Genomic DNA, 24,640 nt, shown 5'->3' with positions numbered 1-24,640 from the left:
CCTCCCACCTTTCTGCTTTCCCTTCTTTGCTTAGAACTGGGTTTCCATCTGAGCTTTTGATATTCATGCAAGTGGTTCTCTTTTCTCCAAAGGTCTCTTTAATTTTCCTGTAGGCAGTGTCTATCTTACCCCTAGTGAGATAAGCCTCTACATCCTTACACTTGTCCTCTAGCCATCCCTGGTTAGCCATTTTGCACTTCCTGTCTATCTCATAGATAATATTGTGGGGAAGGCGAGCCAAAGGTTGTGTTTCATTTGCAGGACACTTGGAAGATGCAATAAGTCCCTAAAGAGACAGCTTACACTAAACTCTGTTAGAATATTGCTGCGCGGTGTGGGATCCTTACAAGGTGGGATTGACGGAGGACATCGAAAGGGTGCAAAAAAGGGCAGCTCTTTTGCATTATCACGTAATAGGGGAGAGAGTGTGGCAGATATGATACGCAAGTTGGGATGGAAGTCATTAAAGCAAAGACGTTTTTCATCACCGTGAGATCTATTTACGAAATTTCAGTCACCAACTTTCTCTTCCGAATGCGAAAGTATTTTGTTGAGCCCAACCTACATAGGTAGAAATGATCATCAAAATAAAATAAGAGAAATCAGAGCTCGAACAGAAAGGTTTAGGTGTTCGTTTTTCCCGCGCACTGTTTGGGAGTGGAATCGTAGGGAGATAGTATGATTGTGGTTCGATGAACCCTCTGCCATGCACTTAAATGTGAATTGCAGAGTAACCATGTAGATGTAGATGTACATGGAATAACTGTAACACACACACTTTTACAGTTACAGTGTGCCAGCTGAGTGCACAATGCTGAGTTGTGGTATTGTGTAATCTGCTGGTACAGTGTAACTGCACAAGAGAGAGAGAGAGAGAGAGAGAGAGAGACAGAGAGTGTAAGTGTGTGTGTGTGTGTGTGTAATCTTGCTTCAAAAAGAATTTGTCTGAAAACTAAATTTTGTTTATGTGCCTTTCAACCATCCTATGATTTATTTAAACTAAGGAAAAACTAGGGTGGGATGTAACAAAAAGGATGATTGCTATTCACCATATAGCAGAGATGCTGAGTTGCAGATAGGCACAATACAAAGAGTGTCACAAAATAAGCTTGCAGCCAACAAGGCCTTTGTCAAAACACTTGCAAGTGCACACACGCGCGCGAGCGCGTGAGCTTGCGCGCGCACACACACACACACACACACACACACACACACACACACACACACACAAAACTGGGTGGGGGTAGGTATGAGGCCAGGGGAGGGAGAGCAGCGTAGGTGTGGGGGGGCGGTAATGTGCTAGAGAGTGTGTAGGGTCAATGCGGAGAGAGGCTAGGGCACCGAGGTGCAGTCGGTAGCTTAGATGGTGGGCAGGGTAGCGATTTTTTTTTTTTTTTTTTTTTTGGGGGGGGGGGGGGGGGGGGGGACAGTTGCGGAAAAGGAGAGAAGTAAAAACTGTGTGGGTGGAATAGACAGCTGCGTAGTGCTGGAATGGGAACAGGGAAGGGGCTAGATGGATGAGGACAATAACTAACGAAGGTCGAGGCCAGAAGGGTTATGGGAACAGAGGATATACGAGGTGTGACAATAAAGTAATGAGACTGATTTTCTTTGCAAGATGTGGCAACCCTGCAGGCTTGCGTAGGTGCAATATCTTTGATCTTAGTCTACAAGCTGCTTCTAGTCCAAGCAGCACATCGATGCCACTGCTCAGTCGTGAGTTGTGCTGTAATAAGTTAACACATGTTTGTGTCTCTCGTCACGGAAATAGAACTGCATAATATTGCGCAACAGTATTCTATTTATTTTTGGGTTAAATTGGGTGAAAATGTGAGGACAACTTGCAGCAAGCTTCAGAAGGCTTTTGGAGAGGAGGTTATGTCAAGAGCTCAATTTTTTCGTTGGCATAAAATGTTTAGTGAAGGCAGAACGAATGTTGAATATGAAGACCGCAGTGGACTGTTCCCTTAAGTTTCGGGTGTGCAGCCACAATAAATCTCCTTCTTCTTCTAATATTTTGGCCGTATAACCTTCGGCCATCTTCAGAGTGAGCCTCAAGACTGCCGCTCCAGTGCTCGCTTCGTCCCTTTATACTCATGTATCGCACAACTGCGCATGTGGCCACAGATGCAAATGCGCCAGAGACGTGCATAATCCGTGAGTTGTATCTATGACTTCGCAGTCGATCTGTGTTGGCATATCGATGTATCATTGTGAGCTGCACTGTGACGACATCTTTGCGAGTTTATTACAGTAAGTGCCAGATTCCATGATTTATTAAGATTGAAACCACTATCTCTATTTAAATTCATCGTCAAGTGAATTTCAATTGCCTCCTTCACTATCGAGTCCCAAAAGGATGATGTAGTTGCCAAAATTTCAACGTTGTCATACAGCATACTGTGACCATTATCAATACAGTGCTCTGCCACTGCCGACTTGTTAGGTTGTAAAAGCCGTGTGTACCTCCGGTGTTCTGTACATCTTTCTTCACATGGAATTTTGTAAACATTCACATGGAATGTTGTAAACTCCAGATTTTCGGAGCAGCAAATCATCTTTGACGGAGCCCACGAGTGCAGCTGTCTGTGGAGGACGAAAAATCACTTTTCCTTTGTGTCTGCTGAGAATCCGTCCTATTTTTGGTGAGAGGCTACCCATATATGGCAGGAAGGCCATCGATTTAAAGGTTTCTTCATCTTCTGCTTTCTTTGTGGCCTCTTTCGGTTTCATTTTTATTGCCCTCGGTATTTGCTGTGGAGAGTTCCCATTGTCTTCAAACACTCTTCATAAGTGGGAAAGTTCGTCTTGCAGACTGCTTTCGTCAGAAATAATAGGTCGGAGAGCCTATGTTACTCACGATGGGGCGTAGAGGAACATCTTTCTTGTGGACCTTTGGTAATCCATAAAGTGTAGGGGGCACCGGACCACTTGGTTTCAATCAGAGTGATAAATAGAGATAGTGGTTTCAATCTTGATAAATCATGGAATCCGACACTTGCTGTAATAAACTCACAAAGACATTGTCACAGTGCAGCTCACAATGATACATCAATATGCCAACACAGATCGACTGCGGAGTCATAGATACAACTCGCGGATTCTGCACGTCTTTGCCGCCGACCACTGTCTCTGGCACATTTGCATCTGTGGCCGCATGTGCAGTCGCGCGGTACAACAGTATAAAGGGACGAAGCGAGCACTGGAGCGGCAGTCTTGAGGCTCACTCTGAAGATGGCTGAACGTTATACGGCCGAAATATTAGAAGAAGGAGATTTCTTGCGGCTGCACACCCGAAATTTAATGGAACAGTCTTAGCGCCGCCAAAACCTGAAGATTCACACCGCAGTGGACGACCATCAACCTCACAGATGAATGTCAACTTGGCCAGGGTGCACAAAATCGTACAATCTGATCAAAGATTATCCACGAAAAGGATTGCAGAAGATAACTGAACTGACAATTGGATTCTGCATCAGGATAATGCGCCATCCCATACTGCTCTGTCAGTACAGCAATTTTTAACCTAAAAACAAATTTCAGTACTACCACAGCCACCTTATTTGCCAGATATCACTCCGTGTGAGTTTTTCTATTTGCAAGAGTCAAAACTGATGTCAAGGGACACCATTTTCAAACAACACAAGATGTCAAAACAGCTGTGACAAGGGTCTTGGAGGATATTACAGAAGATGAGTTCCAGAAATGTTACCATCAATGGCAGAAGCACTGGAAAAAGTGTGTGCAATCAGAAGGGAACTACTTTGGAGGAGACAACACTAAACTTGACTAAAACGGTAACTACATTTTTTTTTCACATCAGTCTCATTACTTCATTGTCACACCTCATAGTGCAGGGAGAGTTTCCACCTGCAAAATTCAGAAAAAGCTGGTGTTGGTGGGAAGGATCCAGATGGCACAGGCTGTGAAACAGTCATCGAAATGAAGAATGTCATGTCGAATGGCGTGCTCGGCAACAGCGTGGTCCAGTTGTTTCTTGCCGACAGTTTTTCAGTGGCCATTCATGCGGATAGACAGCATGTTGGATGTCATGCATATGTAGAATGCAACACAGTGGTTGCAGCTTAGCTTGTAGATCTCATGACTGGTTTCACAGGTAGCCCTGCGTTTGATGGGCTAGGTGATGTTAGTGACCAAACAGAAGGTGGTGGAGGCGGGAGGATGCATGGCAGAATAGTGGCAGAACAATTCTTATTTTGGGGCGCGATGAGAGTTGGTCGAGACCCTCATGGAGAACGTAATTCAGTTGCTCCAGTCCTGGGTGGTACTGAACAATAAAGGGAATGCTCCTATGTGGCCGGACTGTGGAGCTTTGGCAGGTGGTGGGTGGGTGACTACAAAGATAATGCACGGGAGATTTGTCTTTGTACAATATTGGGAGGATAATTTGGTCTGTAAAGGCCTCAGTGAGACTCTCGGTATATTTTGAGAAAGGACTTCATGGTATGGAACAGGTGGCAGCTGTTGACATGGAGGTACTGCTGGTAGTTGGCAGGTTGGTAAGTATGATTTATGTAGATATCAGATATCAAGGCTGCTCGAAAAGTCATTTCATTTCACTATTCAACATATACCACTTCTACTCTGCTTCTTCAGTTTGTCCATCCAAAACAATTTCTTGGACTCAGTTTTTTCCCCTATACTGCAGGTGTTCCCTGTTGTTTATGTGAATACTTTCACAGTTTGGCCCCTCTTTTTGCTATGTACCTTTCCAAATTGTATCCCGTGCACAATGAAGTTAAATTTGCAACCTGCGTGATTGTGCATCAGATGATACCAAACAGCTGGGTTTTAGCAGGGTTTGATCAAACTTGTTACAGTAATGAACACTCAACTCTCTCAATGGCAGAAATACTTAGAGAGTCAAGCGTTTATTACTCTAACAGTCAAGTTCAATCAAATCCAGCTGAAACTCAACTGTATGCATATCATCTGAAGCACAGTCAGGCACGATGGAAACATCATTATATGGCAAGAAATAAGTGTAGTAAATATGCCCCCACCCAAAATATACAGGGTGAAAGGTATTTAAACCAACAAACTCTGGGAGGTTCTAGGGGACATCGCCGTATCCCGCATCATACGACCTTTGCTGTTGTGTACCAACATCTGCATGAGACTGGGTCATTTAGCAGATTACCTGGACAGGGACGCCGTCACACAGGTTAGAACGCTGCAATTTAAGGAAGCAGTCTTGCAGCATGTGGAGTGGGATCCTTCAGTCAGCACTCGTGCAATTGCACGTTAACATGGGGACGAATCAGACGAATGTAAGAACAGTCCTTCGAGAGCAATTGTTCTGTCCATTTCATTTACAGCATGTCCACAACCAGGAACCAATTGATTATCCACCCAGAGCATAGTTTTCACGGTGGTACCTGGAACAGTGTGAAATGCATCCTACATTTCCATCCTCTGTGTTGTTTACCGATGAAGCAACGTTCAGGCGCGATGGAGTCTTCAACATGCATAATTCGCATGTTTGGAGTGAGGATAACCCACATGACACAGTTACTAGCGCTCATCAAGTGCGGTTCTTTGTTAATGTGTGGGTCGGTGTTGTTGGGGACTGTTTAATTGGGCCGTATCTGCTACCTAGGCCATTAAATGGCAGCCACTATTACAATTTTCTCGCCAGAGCATTGCCAGAATGGCTGGAAGACGTCCTGCTCCCTCCAAGACAACGCACGTGGTTCCAACATGACGGGGCGCCGGCACATTTCAGCCGTCGTGTGCGTCGATTGCTGGAGCGACGGTTCCCGGAAACGTGGATTGGCAGAGGTGGTCCTGTACCGTGGCCTGCTAGATCCCCAGATATGTCCCCTCTGGACTTTTTCGTGTGGGGAGAGATGCGCAACCTTCTTTACGCAGCCCCTGTTGCATCAGAAGAGGATCTGGTTGCCCAGATAGTAGCAGCAGCAGGAACGATTCAGGATACGCCTGGGGTTAGACAGAACATGATTCAACGGAGTAACCTTTGTTTACGTGTCAATGGAGGCATTTTTGAAAATCTACAGTAATTGAAATTGGCTTGTGTTAATGTGTTGTCTCTTGGTCATAAAAAATGGAAAAGTGTTTGTTGGTTTAATTAATTTGCCACCTGAGAAATCTTCCTCTACCAGTTTAAATACTCCTCATAGGAAAAAATGACATCAGGGAAAAATATTTGTTTTGATGTCCCCTACAACCTCCCAGAGTTTGTCGGTTTAAATACTTTTCACCCTGTATGGGAGTCACTGTAGGTTGCAGCCTTGATGTACAAGAAGCATGCGAAAATACAAGAATGGAGGTGGAAATGATAAACTTTGCAAGATCACTGGTGCCACAGGTTGCTCTTGACGAGAAACCCTGGGAACGGTGACACTAACATGTTACAGTGGTGCAGGGTATGCATGCCCAATCTTATACAAATCTACCCACGCAAACATAGTAGACAATTCTCTAAACCAAACATGTAGGGTTATTACAAGTTGTTTGAGACTAAAACTTTGCCAGGTGACAGGCAACCACCAGACATTTGTCGTGATGTAGATGCCGATGTGGAGAGAACTAATTTGGCTCATCACGGAAACCGTCCATTACGTAAGTACATTCCAGCAGCCCCAAGGTTCTGGTCCAGAAGCAGTTTTCTCAAGAGCACTTCAGTATTGCATACAGCGGCAGCTACAGAGAGAAAACAATCGTGGATTCTTCTACTTGAGAATAATTCCACCCGGCCTGTCCCTTCAGGAAACACCTCTCCTGGTCATGCATGGAATAGGATCATGTGGAAATCACAAGACCGCCTTCATTCCTGAGTTTAACAGTGGAAAATCAAGGATATTGTTTCTCTTGTGAGTTGGAAGACTTGGAAGACAGGAGTAGTGGGTTAATACCACTGACTGTGGCCACAGAGAAGCCCACGGAATGGAACGCCTACTAGATTGGCAACTAGGCCCTGCATCTTGCACAAAAAAATATCTCTAATTGTGCTCAGAGTAGCAAGCAGAAGCTGCAAGATTTTGGTCAACAGTAGTATAGTTTGATGATTCTTTCTTGCATTTGCCTTCGTGGTATGTACCAGGTGATCAAAAAGCCAGTATAAATTTGAAAACTGAATAAATCACGGAATAATGTAGATAGAGAGGTACAAATTGACACACATTCTTGGAATGACATGGGGTTTTATTAGAATCAAAAAAATACAAAAGTTCAAAAAATGTCCGACAGATGGTGCTTCCTTCATCTGATCAGAATAGCAATAATTAGCATAACAAAGTAAGACAAAGTAAAGATGATGTTCTTTACAGGAAATGCTCAATATGTCCACCATCATTCCTCAACAATAGCTGTAGTTAATGCTGTGAACAGCACTGTAAAGCATGTCCGGAGTTATGGTGAGGCATTGGCGTCGGATGTTGTCTTTCAGCATCCCTAGAGATGTCGGTCGATCACGATAAACTTGCGACTTCAGGTAACCCCAAAGCCAATAATCTCACGGACTGAGGTCTGGGGACCTGGGAGGCCAAGCGTGACGAAAGTGGCGGCTGAGCACACGATCGTCACCAAACGACGCACGCAAGAGATCTCTCACGCGTCTAGCAATATGGGGTGGAGCGCCATCCTGTATAAACATTGTAGGTTCCAGAAGGTGTTTATCAGCCAGCCTGGGGATGATGCAATTCTGTTACATATCAGCGTACCTCTCACCCATCACGGTAGCAGTTACAAAACCAGAATCACGCATTTCCTCGAAGAAAAAAGGTCCGATAACGGTAGATGTGGTAAATCCAACCCGTACCATGACTTTCTCGTTGTGCAATGGAGTTTCCACGACAGTTCTAGGATTTTCGGTAGCCCAAATTCTGCAGTTGTGGGCATTGACAGACCCTCGGAGCGTGAAATGAGCTTCATCGGTCCACAACACATTACTCAACCAATCGTCATCTTCCGCCAACTTTTGAAATGCCTACACCGCAAATGCCATCTGCTTCACTAAATCGCCAGGTAACAGTTCACGATGCTGACGGATTTTGTACGGATAGCATCGGAGGGTACGCCTCAGTGCCAACGAAACAGTAGTGTACGGAATGCCGGTGCGACGTGCGACTGCACGAGCGCTGACTTCCCCGTGCATAGACGAACTCGCTACAGTCTCCATTTCTTCCTGAACTGTCTCAGCAGCATTACGCCTTGTGCTCGGTCGGCCACTACGGGGTCTATCGTCTAAACAACCCGTGGCTTTGAACTTCTGACCACAGCTGCATTTGTCAACGGACATTTGCCCATTCGAATCCCCTTCCTATGGTGATAGGATCGTAACGCTGAACTAGAACATTCCCCATTCTGATAAAACAGCTTCGCTAAAAGCGCCTTTTCAAGTAACTTCAACATGCTGCGACTGCTGGCGCATCTGATTCTCTCTCTCATTACAGCTCCTTTTATACACAATTGTCACGTGCAGTCACTGACGTTTTGCTGTCCAGTGCGATCTGTCGGACATTTTGTGAGCTTTGTTTTTTTTTTTTTTTTTTTTTTTTTGTTCTAATAATACCTCATGTCATTCCAAGCATGTGTGTCAATTTTTTACGTCTCTATCTACATTAATCCATGGTGTATTAAGTTTTCAAATTATACTGACTTTTTGATCACCCGGTACAATGTATTGCATTTGTTTCTGTGTCAGATAAAAACAACGTACCTGTTGGAAGCGTACAGAGGGTAGGCGCTGCCAGGAGAGACGGGCCCGTGGTACGGCGACGGCGACATGCTGCGTGAGCGGCGGTGCTGCTGGGGCGGCAGCTGCGTCTGCGGGCTGGCGTACACCGGCTGCGGCCGCGGCAGGACGGACACGTACGCGCCGCCCCCGCTCCTGGGAGCACACCGACTGCACTGTGCGACTCTTCCCAACAGGTGATGTTTTACTTATGTGGTGCCAGCTTAAAGGGACTCATATCTGTTCTGGGCTTTTTAGTCTAATAAGGAGTGTTTACAGATGGCCTTTCTTCAGTTTCCTTCATACTTATAGGACTTGCACCTTGTTAATGTAGCAGACCAGGTGACAACATAATGACGTTATCATCAGTGCCCGAACTGATGCACATTCTGATACACAGGTCGCATATAGAAACACATTTTCTAAATGACTGTTAATATGAGCATATTAAATAAAGAAATGAAACTTATTTCATAATTAAAAACTACATTAATGTTCCAGACTGAAATTTTCACTCCGCAGCGTAGTGTGTGTCGATATGAAAGTTCTTGGCAGATTACAGAGTGCATTCCATAAGTAATGCAAACAATTTTTTTCTGATGGTACGGTACACCACAGCATGTTGTAACTGGCTGGGCTAAGTGGAGAGGGTTGTTAGCTTCAAAACGCTCTTTGTCTCATTCAGCTGCGAGCTGCCGGAGAGTCAGGATGTGCGTTTCTGTCAACCCCATTTTGAGTTTATGTGACACGGCACAATAGATCATTCTGTAGAGCAACGGTACGCTATCAAATTTTATGTTAAACTTGGGAAATCTGCCACCGAAACGTTTCCATTACTTCAGCATGCCTTGGGGAATGATTGCCTGTCTGAATCACAAGTTTTCCGATGGCACAAGCCATTCGTGGAGGACCGAGAGAATATCACCGACGAACCTCGCAGTGGACGGCCAACAACCGCACGAGTCGACGAAAATGTGACGCGTGTGCACGACTGTTTGAACTCTGACAGATGGCTGAGCCTTCACTTCATAGCACAAACTCTAAATGTGTCAAAAACAACCGTTTTCCGCATTGTGTCCGATGATTTGAACACGAGAAATGTGTGTGCCAAAATCATCCCAAAAGTGTTGACCAACGAACACGAGCACGTGCGAGTGCTTTGGTGACAAGAAATGTTGGAAATGTGTGAAAATGATCCTCATCTTTTAACCTCAGTTATCACTGGTGATGAGTCGTGGATTTTTGAGTACGACCCTGAGACAAAAAGGCAGAGTTCAGAGCGGCACACCCCATCGTCACCCCGTCCCGAGAAGGCACGCACGAGCAAGTCCAGGATCAAAACTGTGCTCATTGTCTTCTTTGACGTAAGAGATATTGCGCACCACGAATTTGTACCTGCCACGACTACAGTGATCTCAGCTTTCTACTGGGAAGTGCTCAAAAGACTGAAAAGGAGGGTCCCGTGCTGTGAAGCGACATCGAGGACACGTGTAAAGTTCACCAAGACAATGCGCCGAGTCACAGCGCCTCCATCGTCAATGACTTACTGGCCAGTACCGAGACCCCATTGGTTCCCCAGCCTCCCTACAGTTCTGACCTGGCTCCTGCTGACTTTTTTTTGTATCCTCGGTTAAAAGGTGTCACGAAAGGAAAACATTGGAACACGATTGAAAGCATCCAGGTGCATGTTACATCAGCTCTAAGGGACATGCCAGAAAAGCATTCCAGGATGTCTTCCAGCCATGGAAACACTGCCTCTGAAAGTGTATTGACACAAAAAGGTGCTATTTTGAAAATTTTGTATTATTTGTACGAATATATTCGATAAATGATTTTTTATGAATTTGGTTGCATTACTTTAGGAACACACCTTGTAAAACTGTGCCAGACTGAGACTCGAACTTGTGACCTCTGCCTTTCACGGGCAAGTGCTCCACCAAGTTCGAGTCGCAGTCCGGCACACAGTTTTAATCTGCCAGGAAGTTTTTTATATTAATGTTTTCTGAAACTAATTGTTAATGAAATATGTCTTATAAAATTCTATATATAAACATACTTAACAACAATCCGGTTTATGTAAATGGTATTTTCATTTTTGTAGGACACATTTCTGTACCTTGTTCTATTTAAAAGCATGATTTTTAGTTTAAGTTTAATTATACACATTACAACAACAGTACGGACATGGTAATTGTTAAACTTTATTTATAAGTCGTTGGATGTGAGGTCCGCCAGTTATGCAAAACACCATTTTTCTGAGTACCCAAACATGTTTCGGCACCACTGTGCCATCATCAGTGGGTTTTCGTTTTTATTTATTCTTTACATTTGGTGTGCATGAATTTTTTGTATCCCTTGTGTGTTAATTACTGCAGGTAGCTTGTCATGTTTTCGTGTGGCAAGCACTTCCATTCTCCGTGTCATGTTGAGTTGCTGTGATGCACACATAACTATAATAAGTATTTTGCACAAATAACGTTGTAAGACACTTTTCACTTCACAAACCACAATGACACTGTGTTTTGGTGAAGTGAAAAGTGTTTTGCTACGTTATTTGTGGAAAATACTTATTATAGTTATGTGTGCATCACAGCAACTCAACATTACACGGAGAATGGAAGTGCTTGCCACACGAAAACACCTGCAGTAATTAACACACAGAAAATTCATGCACGCCAAATGTAAAGACTAAATAAAAACGAAAACCCACTGATGATGGCACAGTGGTGCCGAAACATGTTTGGGTACTGAGAAAAACAGTGTTTTGCATGACTGGCAGACCTCACATCCAACAATTTTAACTGCAAACACGGCCAATACAAGGAGCTGCAAATCAAAATGATGGTTATTTATTTATAAGCTGTCGGTGGAACATCCCTATGCAGAGAGGCAGCTAGTCTGTGTTGAGTCTTCAGTTCAGACTCACCAGCAATATGTCTGTAAGCAAAAGTTTGTAGAGAGGAATTAACTTTAATGAAATTTGTATTAGAAACACTCTGAGTAAAAAGTATGACAACTTGCTGTTCTTCTTTTTCCTTTTTTTCTATCATTGTCTCTAAACTGTACCTTTACTGTATGCAGTACACAACAGTGTATAAAATGTGTTCATATCCTTCCACATTTAGCATTTTCTTAAGCGCAATAACTACAACAAACATCCTCATATCGTACCACCACGTCTTTCATATTTCACTGTTGGCACTACACCTGATGCCAGGAATGTTCTCCAGGCATTCACCAAACCCAAACCCTAGCGTCGCATTGCCACAAGTTGTAGCCCGATTCATCTCGCCAAGTCACTCATTCCCAGTTATTCACTGTCCGGTAGCATTACTATTTACACCATCTCAACTATTTAGCTCTGAGCACAGAAATGTATGGCTCGTGAGACCATTGTGCCCCGTTCTCTTGAACCTCCCCGTTCTCTTGAACCTCCTAAGCACAGTCATTGCACTAGTTGGACTGATGGTTTGGAACTCTCGAGTGATTCCTTCCTCTGATGTCTTGTGATTTTTTACAATTGCCTTTGCCAAAGTTCAATGGTCCCTATACGCCAGTACGTTAGGTCTGCTTGCTTTCTGTTTACCCATGGCTGTCTCTTTGCATTTCCACTCCACATCTACATCTACATCTACATCTTCATATAGACTCCGCTAGTCACCAACCGGTGTGTAGCAGAGGGCACAATTCGCACCAAAATCATATTTCCCTCCCCCCTCCGTTAGACTCGTGGAACGCGTGAGGAAAAAACAACTGTCCGATCGCCTCAGTACGAGCTCTTATTTCCCTTATCTTTGAATGGTGATCATTGCACGATTTGAAAGTTGGTGGTAATAATATGTGCTCTACATCCTCGGTGAAGATCGGATTTCTGAATTTAGTGAGCAGCCCCTTCAGTTTAGTGTACCATCTACCTGCAAGTGTGTCCCACTTCAAACTTTCTAGGAGATTTCTAACGCTCTCGCGATGGCTAAATGTACCAGTCACGAATCTTGCCGCTCTTATTCAGATCTTGTCAATCTCCTGAATCAGACCCAACTGCTAAGGGTCCCATACAGATGAACAGTACTCCAAGACTGGACAAACTAACGTATTGTAAGCTATTTCCTTTGTTGAAGGACTGCATCACTTCAAGATTATACCAACAAACCACAATCTAGAGTTCGACTTACCTGTTACTTGTGTATTCTGATCATTCGATTTGAGATCATTTCAAATAGTCACACCCAGATACTTGACGTACATTAATTGGGATTTTCGCCTTCTTATATACAGTAGATTACACTTACTAATATTGAGACATAACTGCCAGTCATTACACCACACATTTATTTTCTGCAAAGCCTCATTGATTTGTTCACAACTTTCATGTGATACTACTTTTCTGTAGACTACAGCATCATCGGCAAACAGTCTAATGCCCCTGTCAATACCATCAACCAGATCATTTACGTAAATCGTAAAAAGCAGAGGACCTATTACGGTGCCCTGGGGCACACCTGAACAAACGCTTGTTTCTGTTGAAGTCACCCCGTTCAGGATGACATACTGCTCCCTGTCTGTTAGGAAACTTTCTATCCAACCGCATATGTCATAGGATAGACTGCAAGCGCGCAAATATTGTAGCAAGCAACTATGTGGAACTGAGTCGAACGCCTTTACAAAGTCGAGAAATGTCGCATCAACCTGGGAGCCGGTATCTGGAGCCTGTTGTATGTCATGCACAAAAAGGGCCAGCTGTGTCTCCCATGACCACTGTTTCCTAAAACCTTGCTGGTCTCTGCAGATGAGCTTCTCAGAGTCTAGAAAGGTCATTATGTCTGAACACAAAATATGTTCCATGATTCTAAAACAAATTGATGTCAGTGAAATTGGCCAGTAATTTTGTGCATCCAATTTTCTACCCTTTTTATAGATTGCTATGACCTGGGCCTTCTTCCAGTCCCGTGGAACTTTCCGCTGTTCCAATGATCTCTGATAGATGATGGATAAGAACGGTGCTATATTTTTAGCATAATCAACATAAAATCTTATGGGGATACCGTCTGGGCCAGATGCCTTCCTGGTATCTAAGGATCTTAACTGTTTCACAATCCCAGATACACTAACCACTATGTCATCCATCCTTTCATTTATTCGATAACTGAAAGGGAGATTACGATGAAATGAACACCCTTAGCTGCTTACAGGCGTTGACATACGTCAACGGGGACAGATGAAAATGTGTGCCCCAACCGGGACATGTCCGAAAGTTAAGGCTCATCGGCCACTTGACCATCTTCTTCTTCTGTACGAATGCACAAACAGTGCCCGAACTCTTACGGGAATCGGCAACGCGCCGCGAGTAATGAGTATAATGAGTGGGGGCACTACGAATGTAGTGCGGGACAATACATTGAGGATCTGGGTTTCGCGGGAGGCGTGCCAGAGATAAATCCCTGCAGTCACTCTATCCTCTGTGCCCTTGGTGGCTCAGATGGATAGAGCGTCTGCCATGTAAGCAGGAGATCCCGGGTTCGAGTCCCGGTCGGGGCACACATTTTCATCTGTCCCCGATGACGTATGTCAACGCCTGCAAGCAGCTAAGGGTGTTCATTTCATTGTAATGTCATTCTAACGAGCTGCATGGTCACCGATGGTATCTGTTCTTTCGGACATGTCCGAAAGAACAGATACCATCTTAGTATATATATTGAAAGGGGGGATGGTGCTGCAGGCCTCTACCGTAAATGAGTTTTTGAAGGTTAGGTTTAGAATTTTAGCCTTCTGTTTATCATCATCAGTTACATTACCCGTACCGTCGGCAAGAGAAGGTAATTGAATCATTTGTACCGTTCATAGATTTTACGTATGACCAAAATTCTTTGGGGTTATTTTCAGAATCTGCAGATAAAATATTGCTTTCAAATTTGTTAAAAGAATCTCTCATTGTCCTTGTGAGAGCTGCTTTCATTTTGCACGATTTCTGTTTGTCATCGGGGCAGTGACTACGTTTAAAACGACTGTGCAAAATTCTCTGCTTTCTCAGCAACTTCCTAATATGTTTGTTGTACTTGTGTGGATCCTTTCCCTCCCCTGTACTTTTTCTAGGCACATACTCCTCTAGCACAGGGTGGACAATACCTTTAAATTCCGACCAAAGATACTCCACAGTCACACCACCAACAGCTGACTCAGTCAGCTGTCGAAGAGTTGAAATGTCACCGATGGATTTCTTACTCAGGTGATATCCAGTGACTGGTGCACATTGGAAGTCACTGAGAGCTCTACTGATTGTTGCTGTTGCTGCGTCTCTCCTGACCACACAATACTCCCCACCAACTCTTGTGACATCTAGTGAACAAATGTCCATTATATAGGAGTGTCCACAAACTTTTTGATCAAATAATGTATGTAGTATATATACACACACACACACACACACACAAACAGGGTGAATCCTATAAAACTGGCACAGCTTTTATTTCATGAACTGTTCACGACACTGAAATAAGGTTTTCTACATACACTAGACTCTTGTTAAACCGGCCATTCCTCACACATATTGGTGCCGGATTAGTGGAAGTGCCAGATTGTCAAGAGAGTCTTAAAATTTAGTATAGACACACAGGGATTGTTCTTTATCAAATCAACAGATACATTCATTTTTAGAGCAAACCTAGTCCTTGAGTGTGTACATGCATATTAGTATCACTCAACATTCACTATGAAACATGTCCCAAAATTTTAGTTGTCACCATGATGATACGTGACAGTAGTATGCTTTACCACACAATGGCTTTACAAGCATTTCTACATCTACATCTACATCCACACTCCGCATCTGATGGTGTGTGGCAGAGGGTACCTTGAGTACCTCTATCGGTTCTCCCTTCTATTCCAGTCTCGTATTGTTCGTGTAAAGAAAGATTGTCAGTATGCCTCTGTGTGGGCTCTAATATCTCTCATTTTATCCTCACGGTCTCTTTGTGAGATATACGTAGGAGGGAGCAATATACTGCTTGACTCCTCGCTGAAGGTATGTTCTCGAAACTTCAACAAAAGCCCGTACCGAGCTACTGAGCGTCTCTCCTGCAGAGTCTTCCACTGGAGTTTATCTATCATCTCCGTAACGCTTTCGCGATTACTAAATGATCCTGTAACGAAGCGCGCTGCTCTCCGTTGGATCTTCTCTATATCTTCTATCAACCCTATCTGGTACGGATCCCACACTGCTGAGCAGTATTCCAGCAGTGGGCGAACAAGCGTACTGTAACCTACTTCCTTTGTTTTCTGATTGCATTTCCTTAGGATTCTTCCAATGAATCTCAGTCTGGCATCTGCTTTACCGACGATCAACTTTGTATGATCATTCCATTTTAAATCACTCCTAATGCCTACTCACAGATAATTTATGGAATTAACTGCTTCCAGTTGCTGACCTGCTATGTTGTAGCTAAATGATAAAGGATCTTTCTTTCTATGTGTTCGCAGCACATTACACTTGTCTACACTGAGATTCAATTGCCATCCCCTGCCCCATGCATCAATTCGCTGCAGATCCTCCTGCATTTCAGTACAATTTTCCATTGTTACAACCTCTCGATATACCACAGCATCATCCGCAAAAAGCCTCAGTGAACTTCCAATGTTATCCACAAGGTAATTTATGTATATCATGAATAGCAACGGTCCTACGACACTCCCCTGCAGCACACCTGAAATCACTCTTACTTCGGAAGACTTCTCTCCATTGAGAATGACATGGAGAACTGAAGAAAACACTGTCGGACCATCGGAGCTCAGAGTTGTGTGGACTGGAACATTGTCATGGTGGAGCAATTAGTTCCCATTTCTCCACAGTTCTGGCCACTTTCGTCCCACACTCTCTTGTAATCTTCATAAGATGTCCAGATAAAATTGTTGGTTCACTGCTTGTCCTGGAGGAATGAACTGCTTTTGGGCAATGCCATTGACAACAAAAAACAAATCAACACTGTTTTCACACTGGATCTCACTTGAAGTGCTTTCTTGCGTTTTGGTGACATTAGAGTTTTCCACTGGCTGAACACCTGCTTTGACTCTGGGTCATACCTGTGGCACCAACTCTCATCCCTAATCAAATTTCTTTTGACAACCTGTGGACTGTTCTGCATCTCATTCTTCAAGTCACAGCAAACATTCACACGGTTTTCTCTTTGGTCATCTGTGAGCAAGTGAGGAACAAATTTTGCAGACATTTGTCTCATGCACAAATTTTCAGTTAAAATTTGCTGGACCATGCTCTGTGACACTATCATTTCCTCAGAAATTTGGTGAACAGTCCTAGGATGACTGCATGTTTGATTATGTCAATGTTTACATCAGTTCTGCCCGTCGGAGGACGTGGTAGGCGTGGCATGTCTTCAGTTGACATGTTGCAGATTTTAAATGAGAAAACTGCTGCGAGACCTTTTTCCCCGGAGCATCGTAATTAAGGACTTGCCTGCGGGTTGAAATAGGAACAAAAACAACAGAGCACCACAGACAAACCACTTAACTGTGACTGACAGCAGCTTACCAAGTGACATGGGAGGTCCCATACTAATACCACCTAGTAGCACAATGCATTTAGAGCAAAGTGTGTGTGCATAACAGTTCACTTCCAATTATTTTTGGGTTGCCCCTCACATAGAACTGAACAGGAAAGGTCTCCATGAAGCCATCCCTAGTCGGAAAAAATGTGTTACATGGGAGGGTGCATATGCACAAAAGGTCTAACACCAACACCTCAATCTCAGTCACTGCTTGATTTTTCATGTGGATACTGTAAAGTAAAGGGACGAGAGAGGCGATTCTGACGTTACGGCTAATAATGGAAGCAAGGCCAAAGAAAAAGCAAGACACTTTCGTAGGATTTGTCGACCTGGAAAAAGCGTTCGACAATATAAAATGGTGCAAGCTGTTCGAGATTCTGAAAAAAGTAGGGGTAAGCTATAGAGAGAGACGGGTCATATACAATATGTACAACAACCAAGAGGGAATAATAAGAGTGGACGATCAAGAACAAAGTGCTCGTATTAAGAAGGGTGTAAGACAAGGCTGTAGCCTTTCGCCCCTACTCTTCAATCTGTACATCGAGGAAGAAATGATGGAAATAAAAGAAAGGTTCAGGAGTGGAATTAAAATACAAGGTGAAAGGATATCAATGATACGATTCACTGATGACATTGCTATCCTGAGTGAAAGTGAAGAAGAATTAAATGATCTGATGAATGGAATGAACAGTCTAATGAGTACACAGTATGGTTTGAGAGTAAATCGGAGAAAGACGAAGGTAATGAGAAGTAGTAGAAATGAGCACAGCGAGAAACTTAACATCAGGATTGATGGTCACGAAGTCAATGAAGTTAAGGAATTCTGCTACCTAGGCAGTAAAATAACCAATGACGGACGGAGCAAGGAGGACATCAAAAGCAGACTCGCTATGGCAAAAAAGGCATTTCTGGCCAAGAGAAGTCTACTAATATCAAATACCGGCCTTAATTTGAGGAAGAAATTACGTCTGGAGTACAGCATTATATGGTAGTGAAACATGGACTGTGGGAAAACCGGAAGAGAAGAGAATCGAAGCATTTGAGATGTGGTGCTATAGACGAATGTTGAAAATTCGGTGGACTGATAAGGTAAGGAATGAGGAGGTTCTACGCAGAATCGGAGAGGAAAGGAATACGTGGAAAACACTGATAAGGAGAAGGGACAGGATGATAGGACATCTGCTAAGACATGAGGGAATGACTTCCATGGTACTAGAGGGAGCTGTAGAGGGCAAAAACTGTAGAGGAAGACAGAGATTGGAATACGTCAAGCAAATAATTGAGGACGTATGTTGCAAGTGCTACTCTGAGATGAAGAGGTTAGCACAGGAAAGGAATTCGTGGCGGACCGCATCAAACCAGTCAGTAGACTGATGACAAAAAAACGTATTTACTCGAATCTAAGCCGCACTTTTTTTCCGGTTTTTGTAATCCAAAAAACCGCCTGCGGCTTAGAATCGAGTGCATAGCAAGCGGAAGTTCTGAAAAATGTTGGTAGGTGCCACCACAACTAACTTCTGCCGTCGAATATACGTAGCGCTACTCAGGCATGCTTTGTAGGCACAGAGATAAATACTGGCACCAAAACCTCTGCATCAGTAAATAAATTAAAAAAAAAAAAAAAAGGTGGAAGACGAGCTTTTTTTTTTCTCCGCCCCGAGTTTCGACCACTGCATTTTCATACATTATCCAACGAAGTAAATACAAATTCCATATTGTTCACCTCGAATGTAGCAGCATTTCAATGTACTATGAAAATCCGACTGGCAAGACTGTTTGGGATGTTTGTCAATATGGCCAACTCTATGTTCTGAATTTTTTCCTACCTGTGAGAAGGGATGGTTGCTAATAGGAATTTTTATGAATTGTGACTCACATGCAGTATTCTCTTCACCGTAAGAATAATAGAAATATAAACATTTTGCCATGTACTGTTTCGTGTTTGCTGCTATCTCATTTAAATCCTGTCTGCCTAATACACTACAAAACTAGAGTGAGACAACAGCAGACGCGGAAGAATATACATATCATGTCATGTTTATATTCGTATTATTCTTATGCCTAATAGTGATACAGTCAGAAATGAAGCATGGCAATTGACTAGATTTTTAAATCTAAGATGACTAATTTTTGTGCAGAATGTAATGTACTAAAGAGGCGCCTGCAAAGATTTTCAAATGGAGAAAAATTTTCGCCTAACTCTCGTTCAGAACATGTTCTATCATACGCAGTCTATTATTTGGTTCTTGTTGATCATTATCAAAGAAAGCAGCAGTGTAAGTAACAACAAATAGCAGTCTCTTGCCATTGTTTCGCTAATGAGACGATTCCTCTCTTTCTTTTTTAATTGTAAGCCATGCGGCGAGCGGCGACAGGCCATAAACACTCTTTATCAGAAAGCAACAAACAATGCATGACACAGTACAGTAACGCATTTTCAGCTTAGAGTGACGTAAACACCTGTAACAAAGAGAACAGCACTTATCAGATCAAAGAAAAATAAGCAATCAATTCAAACCAGACGAAGCACGTGAAAAAGAAAGGGTACTCTTATAAATATGGACGGACCACCTGACACATAGCAATGACTACCTGGTAAGGCTTAACTGCTAAGCTTACGACTCGAACCAAACTACTGTAGCTGTATCGTCATTCATTCGACCTAAATTGTGTCTCATATTATTTTGGACCAACTTTGTTTCGATTTGGAGGTGCGGCCTAAAACTTTTCTCTCCCCTTGAATTTCGAGTCTCAAATTTCAGGTGCGGCTTAGATTCAGGAAGTTTTTTTCCTTTTATTTTGAGTCTCATTTTTCAGGTGCAGCTTAGATTCGAGTGCGTCTTAGATTCGAGTAAATATGGTAATTAAAACTTGACGCAGAAAAGTATTGACAGCAGTACGCGAGCAAAGTTACTCACCCCGCGGTCGCAGTGGAGGCGACGGACGTGTCGGAGGCGGGCGCGGGCCCCGTCATGCCGAGGTAGCGTTTCTGCGCGGCCAGCTCCTCGCGCAGCATCTGCGTCTGCCAGTAGAGCGCCTCCAGCTCGCGTCGGCTCAGGCGCACCGTGCCGTCCGGCGGCGGGGAGACGGGCGACAGCGGTACGTGCTGCCGGCGCTGCGGCTGCTGCGAGGGCGTCGCCTGCTGTGGGGGGATGACAAGCCGAGTTGAGTACAACATCTCTCCGGAGTGAGTCGTGCTCTATGAGCCAAATGCAACATGGGTTTTTCTGTGCATATGCCTCAAAAGGTAGCTGCCCCAGCTTGGAACTAGTGTATAGTCTAATCTACTAGTTATGTGAAGTAATGGATATGTCTCCTTCATATTCTAAAGCTTGTATATTCAAGTGTTTGAAAGACAAATGCACTGTTATACTCTGAGGTAACTTTTTTTGTGTTAAAATAAGAGGGTTTTACTTTTTTTTAATTATTTTTTGTAAATGTGCAAGTTAATAAAGTAAGCTAAAAATACACACACACCGAAAGCTCTGTTATTTGGGCAACATAATTTTTCAGTTTCTCTGAAAAATAAAAACTAAAATTCTAAGAGACAGACTGTAACAAATGAACTTTATAATAACGTATGGGTGAGTGTTGAGACAGAGGAAAGTTTTTCACGTCAAACAAAAAGAGGCAAAAATAAAAAACTGGCCAGATGCAAGCAGGACTGAGGGTTCTGTAGGAAGTTAACTGTGTATGTAGACAGTTCATCCATCCAAAGAGTTGAGAATCCTCACGATTTTTGCCCATTATTGACATCGGTACTGGCAAGGAATCAGCACCGGGAATCTCGAGACTTTTGCAAATATTAAGATTGAGGCTGGATAATAAATAGCAAAAGAAAAATTTTATCCTGTGATATAATAAAAAATACAATTTCTGACTTTTTTCCTAAACTTGCCCTGTAAAACTTTGCTCCTTATCAAATTTCACGATTGTAGGTCAATGAGAAGTCTGTAGGCTTTTCATCTTAAGCAAGATGAAATACAGGGTGTACATAAAGACCGGCAACACTTTCAATTATTTATTGCGCACGAACTAAACATTGTACAGATGTGATACATATTACATTTTGAAGAGAAACCTTGAAAGCTTTTTTTCATGTATACCACCACAGCTGGAATTCAATAGTAGGAAATGGAAGAGAAGGAAACGTAGTAGGTGAATATGGATTGGGGGGAAGAAATGAAAGGGGAAGCCGCCTGGTAGAATCTTTTTACTGTGCCTATCACGGCTCAGCATCTCCGCTATATGGTGAGTAGAAACTTTCCTTCTCCCGTATTGTTACAAATGTGAACTTGATACATCTACCCTATTCCTAAAAAAAGAGTCTGAAACAGTCTGACAGACAGGCAGGCAGACGTGGAACAAAGTGACCTTAGAAGGTTCCGATTTTCTGATTCAGGTATGGAAACCTAAAAACCAAAACCATATTTTTGTTTAAGACAAAAGGAAATTTCACTAAATTTGTATTGCTATTGCTACTAGGCAGCAATATTTAGTAATTTATGATTTTAATACTTTATAATAAATGCCAGTATAACTCGTATTTTAACAAAGAAGTGAAATGTATTATCTGTGAAAAAATTATAAGATTTCTCACAGCGATGGTTACACATCTCAGTAGCTTTGCCGTTTTAATGTCTTATGAAGGTCTTTGTCAGAATAATGCTTGGTTGGATGTCATTATGCTTGAAAATTAAAGTGCCTGATTATTCTGTTATGTTGTTCTGCCATAGTGAGATGTACTGCCAACTATGCGTGTGGTGCAACTCACATTTTGCAATTTCTGCAAAACAAGAAGAACCCAGCAAATAATACCTATTGCTGAATTACTCCATGGACTGATTATGTTTGGTAACTGGGAGGAACTTTGCCACCTGCATCTACATGCCATATTCCAGATTATAGTGAGCTGTGGAGAACACTGCAGCTTTACAACCACCCGACCATCTGACTCATCTTTTCAAAAGAAAAGTACACGAAAATCCTTGGTGCGAACCACAATTTCTCTGATTTTCCTATCGCTTCCACGTATGCTTCCTTTGAAGATGGTTCAAAAGGTAAAGTAGAGAGAGCGCTTATGGGTCTCTATATATCCTGTACAAACTGAATCACATGTCTGGGTTGAAGATAGAATCAAAGATTTTGTACACCACTGGTAGATGTTTGGGTAGACAGGTTCTACTTCTCATTTTTGTGCCATGCTATTTTTGATTTTGAAAGTAAAATTTTGTCAACCAGTCAGAGTAAAATCCCTCAGAGATTTTGATCTTATGTGGAATCAGTAACCAGTTCAAAATCACTCAGAGATCATACTGGCACTGAAACAGAAGATAACAGAGAGAAGGCTGAAATACTGAATTCGGTCTTCCAAAACTATTTCACCATGACAGTCCTCTTTTCAATCATCGCACAGATGTCAAAATGGCGGATATTGAGATAACTGATTGTAGAATAGAAAAGCAATTACAATCGCTGAGTAGTGGAAAGACATCGGAACTAACATGTAAGATTGTAGAAAGATTATGCAGAAGAACTTGTTCCCTTTGTAGCAGCAGTTTACCATAGTTTGCTGGAGCAATGAAGGGAAGCTAGCAACTGAAGAAAACAAAAACACCACAGAGGTCATTTCGATATTCAGGAAGTGTTGTGGAACAGATGAAAATAATTTATGTCCATCTGTTGTAAACTTATGAAACATGTTTTATGCTCAACAATTATGATTCTTTTGGAAAAAACTCTCAGTTGACATGGATTCTGCAAACAGAAAACAAAGAGTGGCACGTTTCATTACAGGATCATTTAGTTGACGCGAGAGCATTACAGAGATGTTCCACAAATGCCAATGGCAGATGCTGTAGAAGAGTATATAAGAGGCACTGTGCATCTACTATTGAAGTTCTGAGAGAACTTTCTGTGAGATCTGACAAAATATTACTACCTCCCACATACATCGCACAAAATGGCCACAATGAGAAGATTCGGGAAATTAAGAGACAATACAGAGGTTTATCAACAGTCATTCTTCCCATGTGCCATTTGCGCGTGGAGGAGGGCAGGGGGCAATCAGTTAGTGGTGTCAGAAGTACCCTCTGCCACACACCATCGGGTGGCTTATGGAAAGTACTAATATAGATGTACATGGTATGTATGCTCTGTGACAACCAGAAATCTGGAAAAAAAAAAACAGGAATTTTATTATCTGGGAGAAAACTGGGAAAAAGCTGCTAATTTTTTGGATTCTGGGAGTCTTTCATTGTTTTTGCCTTGAGTTAAATTTTTGTAATATTATCTCATAAGAACTGACAGTCTAACAAAGAATTTTATTGTATCCTGCTACTGCAGAATAATACTGCAGCAGTAAATTATAAACGAGAGAATAAAACGAAAATAAAACTTAAGTTGCAAAGGAAATGCGCCATTTACAACAAAAAAATACAGTGTACACACAGGTGTCTGCCTAAAGCAAAATGTGTTGAAGGCTTTAGATGAAGTAAACTGAGTATGATATCACAACTTTTTACATTAAGTTCATTTTGAGCAGTTGCCAGCAAGCTCATGTGCATGCGCAGTGGAGTTGCGTATGAGCAGTACCTTTCGTATGAGCTGTAACTTGCACTTCTGGCTACTTGAAGTGTGGCTGCAGCAGTAACAAGAAGCAGTCATTCTACCCAGAGAAATTTTTCTGATGCGCCCAAGCTACCAGATTCGTGCACGCGTAGATCAATTTGGTTTGTAGTGGGGAGGGGGATAGTGACCCATATTTATGTTTAGTGATTTTGCTGCTTCCTATCAGTTTAATAAGCCACAGTTGCAAAATACTAACACAAATTCCTTACAGACGAATTCCTTACAGACAAATGGGAAAACTGGTAGAAGCCGACCTCGAGGAAGATCAGTTTGGATTCCGTAGAAATATTAGAACACGTGAGGCAATACTGACACTACGACTTATCTTAGAAGAAAGATTAAGGAAAGGCAAACGTACATTTCTAGCATTTGTAGACTTAGAGAAAGCTTTAGACAATGTTGATTGGAATACTCTCTTTCAAATTCTGAAGGTGGCAGGGATAAAATACAGGGAGTAAAAGGCTATTTACAATTTGTACAGAAACCAGATGGCAGTTATAAGAGTCGAGGGACATGAAAGGGAAGCAGTGGTTGGGAAGAGAGTAGACAGGGTTGTAGCCTCTCCCCGATGTTACTCAATCTGTATATTGAGCAAGCAGTAAAGGAAACAAAAGAAAAGTTCGAAGTAGGTATTAAAATCTATGGAGAAGAAATAAAAACTTTGAGGTTCGCCGATGACATTGTAATTCTGTCAGAGACAGGAAAGGACTTGGAAGAGCAGTTGAACGGAATGGACAGT

At 42.6% G+C, this 24,640-nt stretch overlaps 1 protein-coding gene and 1 non-coding gene across 2 annotated transcripts in view; one reads left to right on the top strand and one right to left on the bottom strand.

Moving 5' to 3' along the window:
* Nucleotides 1–24,640, bottom strand: part of LOC124719626 (mucin-19-like) — a 367,770-nt gene that overhangs the window by 78,184 nt on the left and 264,946 nt on the right. The window contains exons 19-20 of the mRNA XM_047244842.1: nt 20,190–20,413; nt 8,702–8,872 (exon numbers count right to left, since the gene is read on the bottom strand). Of these exons, the coding sequence (XP_047100798.1) occupies nt 8,702–8,872; nt 20,190–20,413 (395 nt within the window). The remainder of the gene's footprint in view (nt 1–8,701; nt 8,873–20,189; nt 20,414–24,640) is intronic.
* Trnat-ugu lies at nt 14,177–14,251 on the top strand. Its single transcript has one exon. It is a non-coding gene; the product is annotated as a tRNA-Thr (tRNA).

The sequence above is a fragment of the Schistocerca piceifrons genome, chromosome 11, assembly GCF_021461385.2.
Source record: "Schistocerca piceifrons isolate TAMUIC-IGC-003096 chromosome 11, iqSchPice1.1, whole genome shotgun sequence".
NCBI lineage: Eukaryota > Metazoa > Arthropoda > Insecta > Orthoptera > Acrididae > Schistocerca > Schistocerca piceifrons.
Note: the sequence above shows the minus strand (reverse complement) of the source record. Positions and strands in the feature narration are given on the sequence as shown.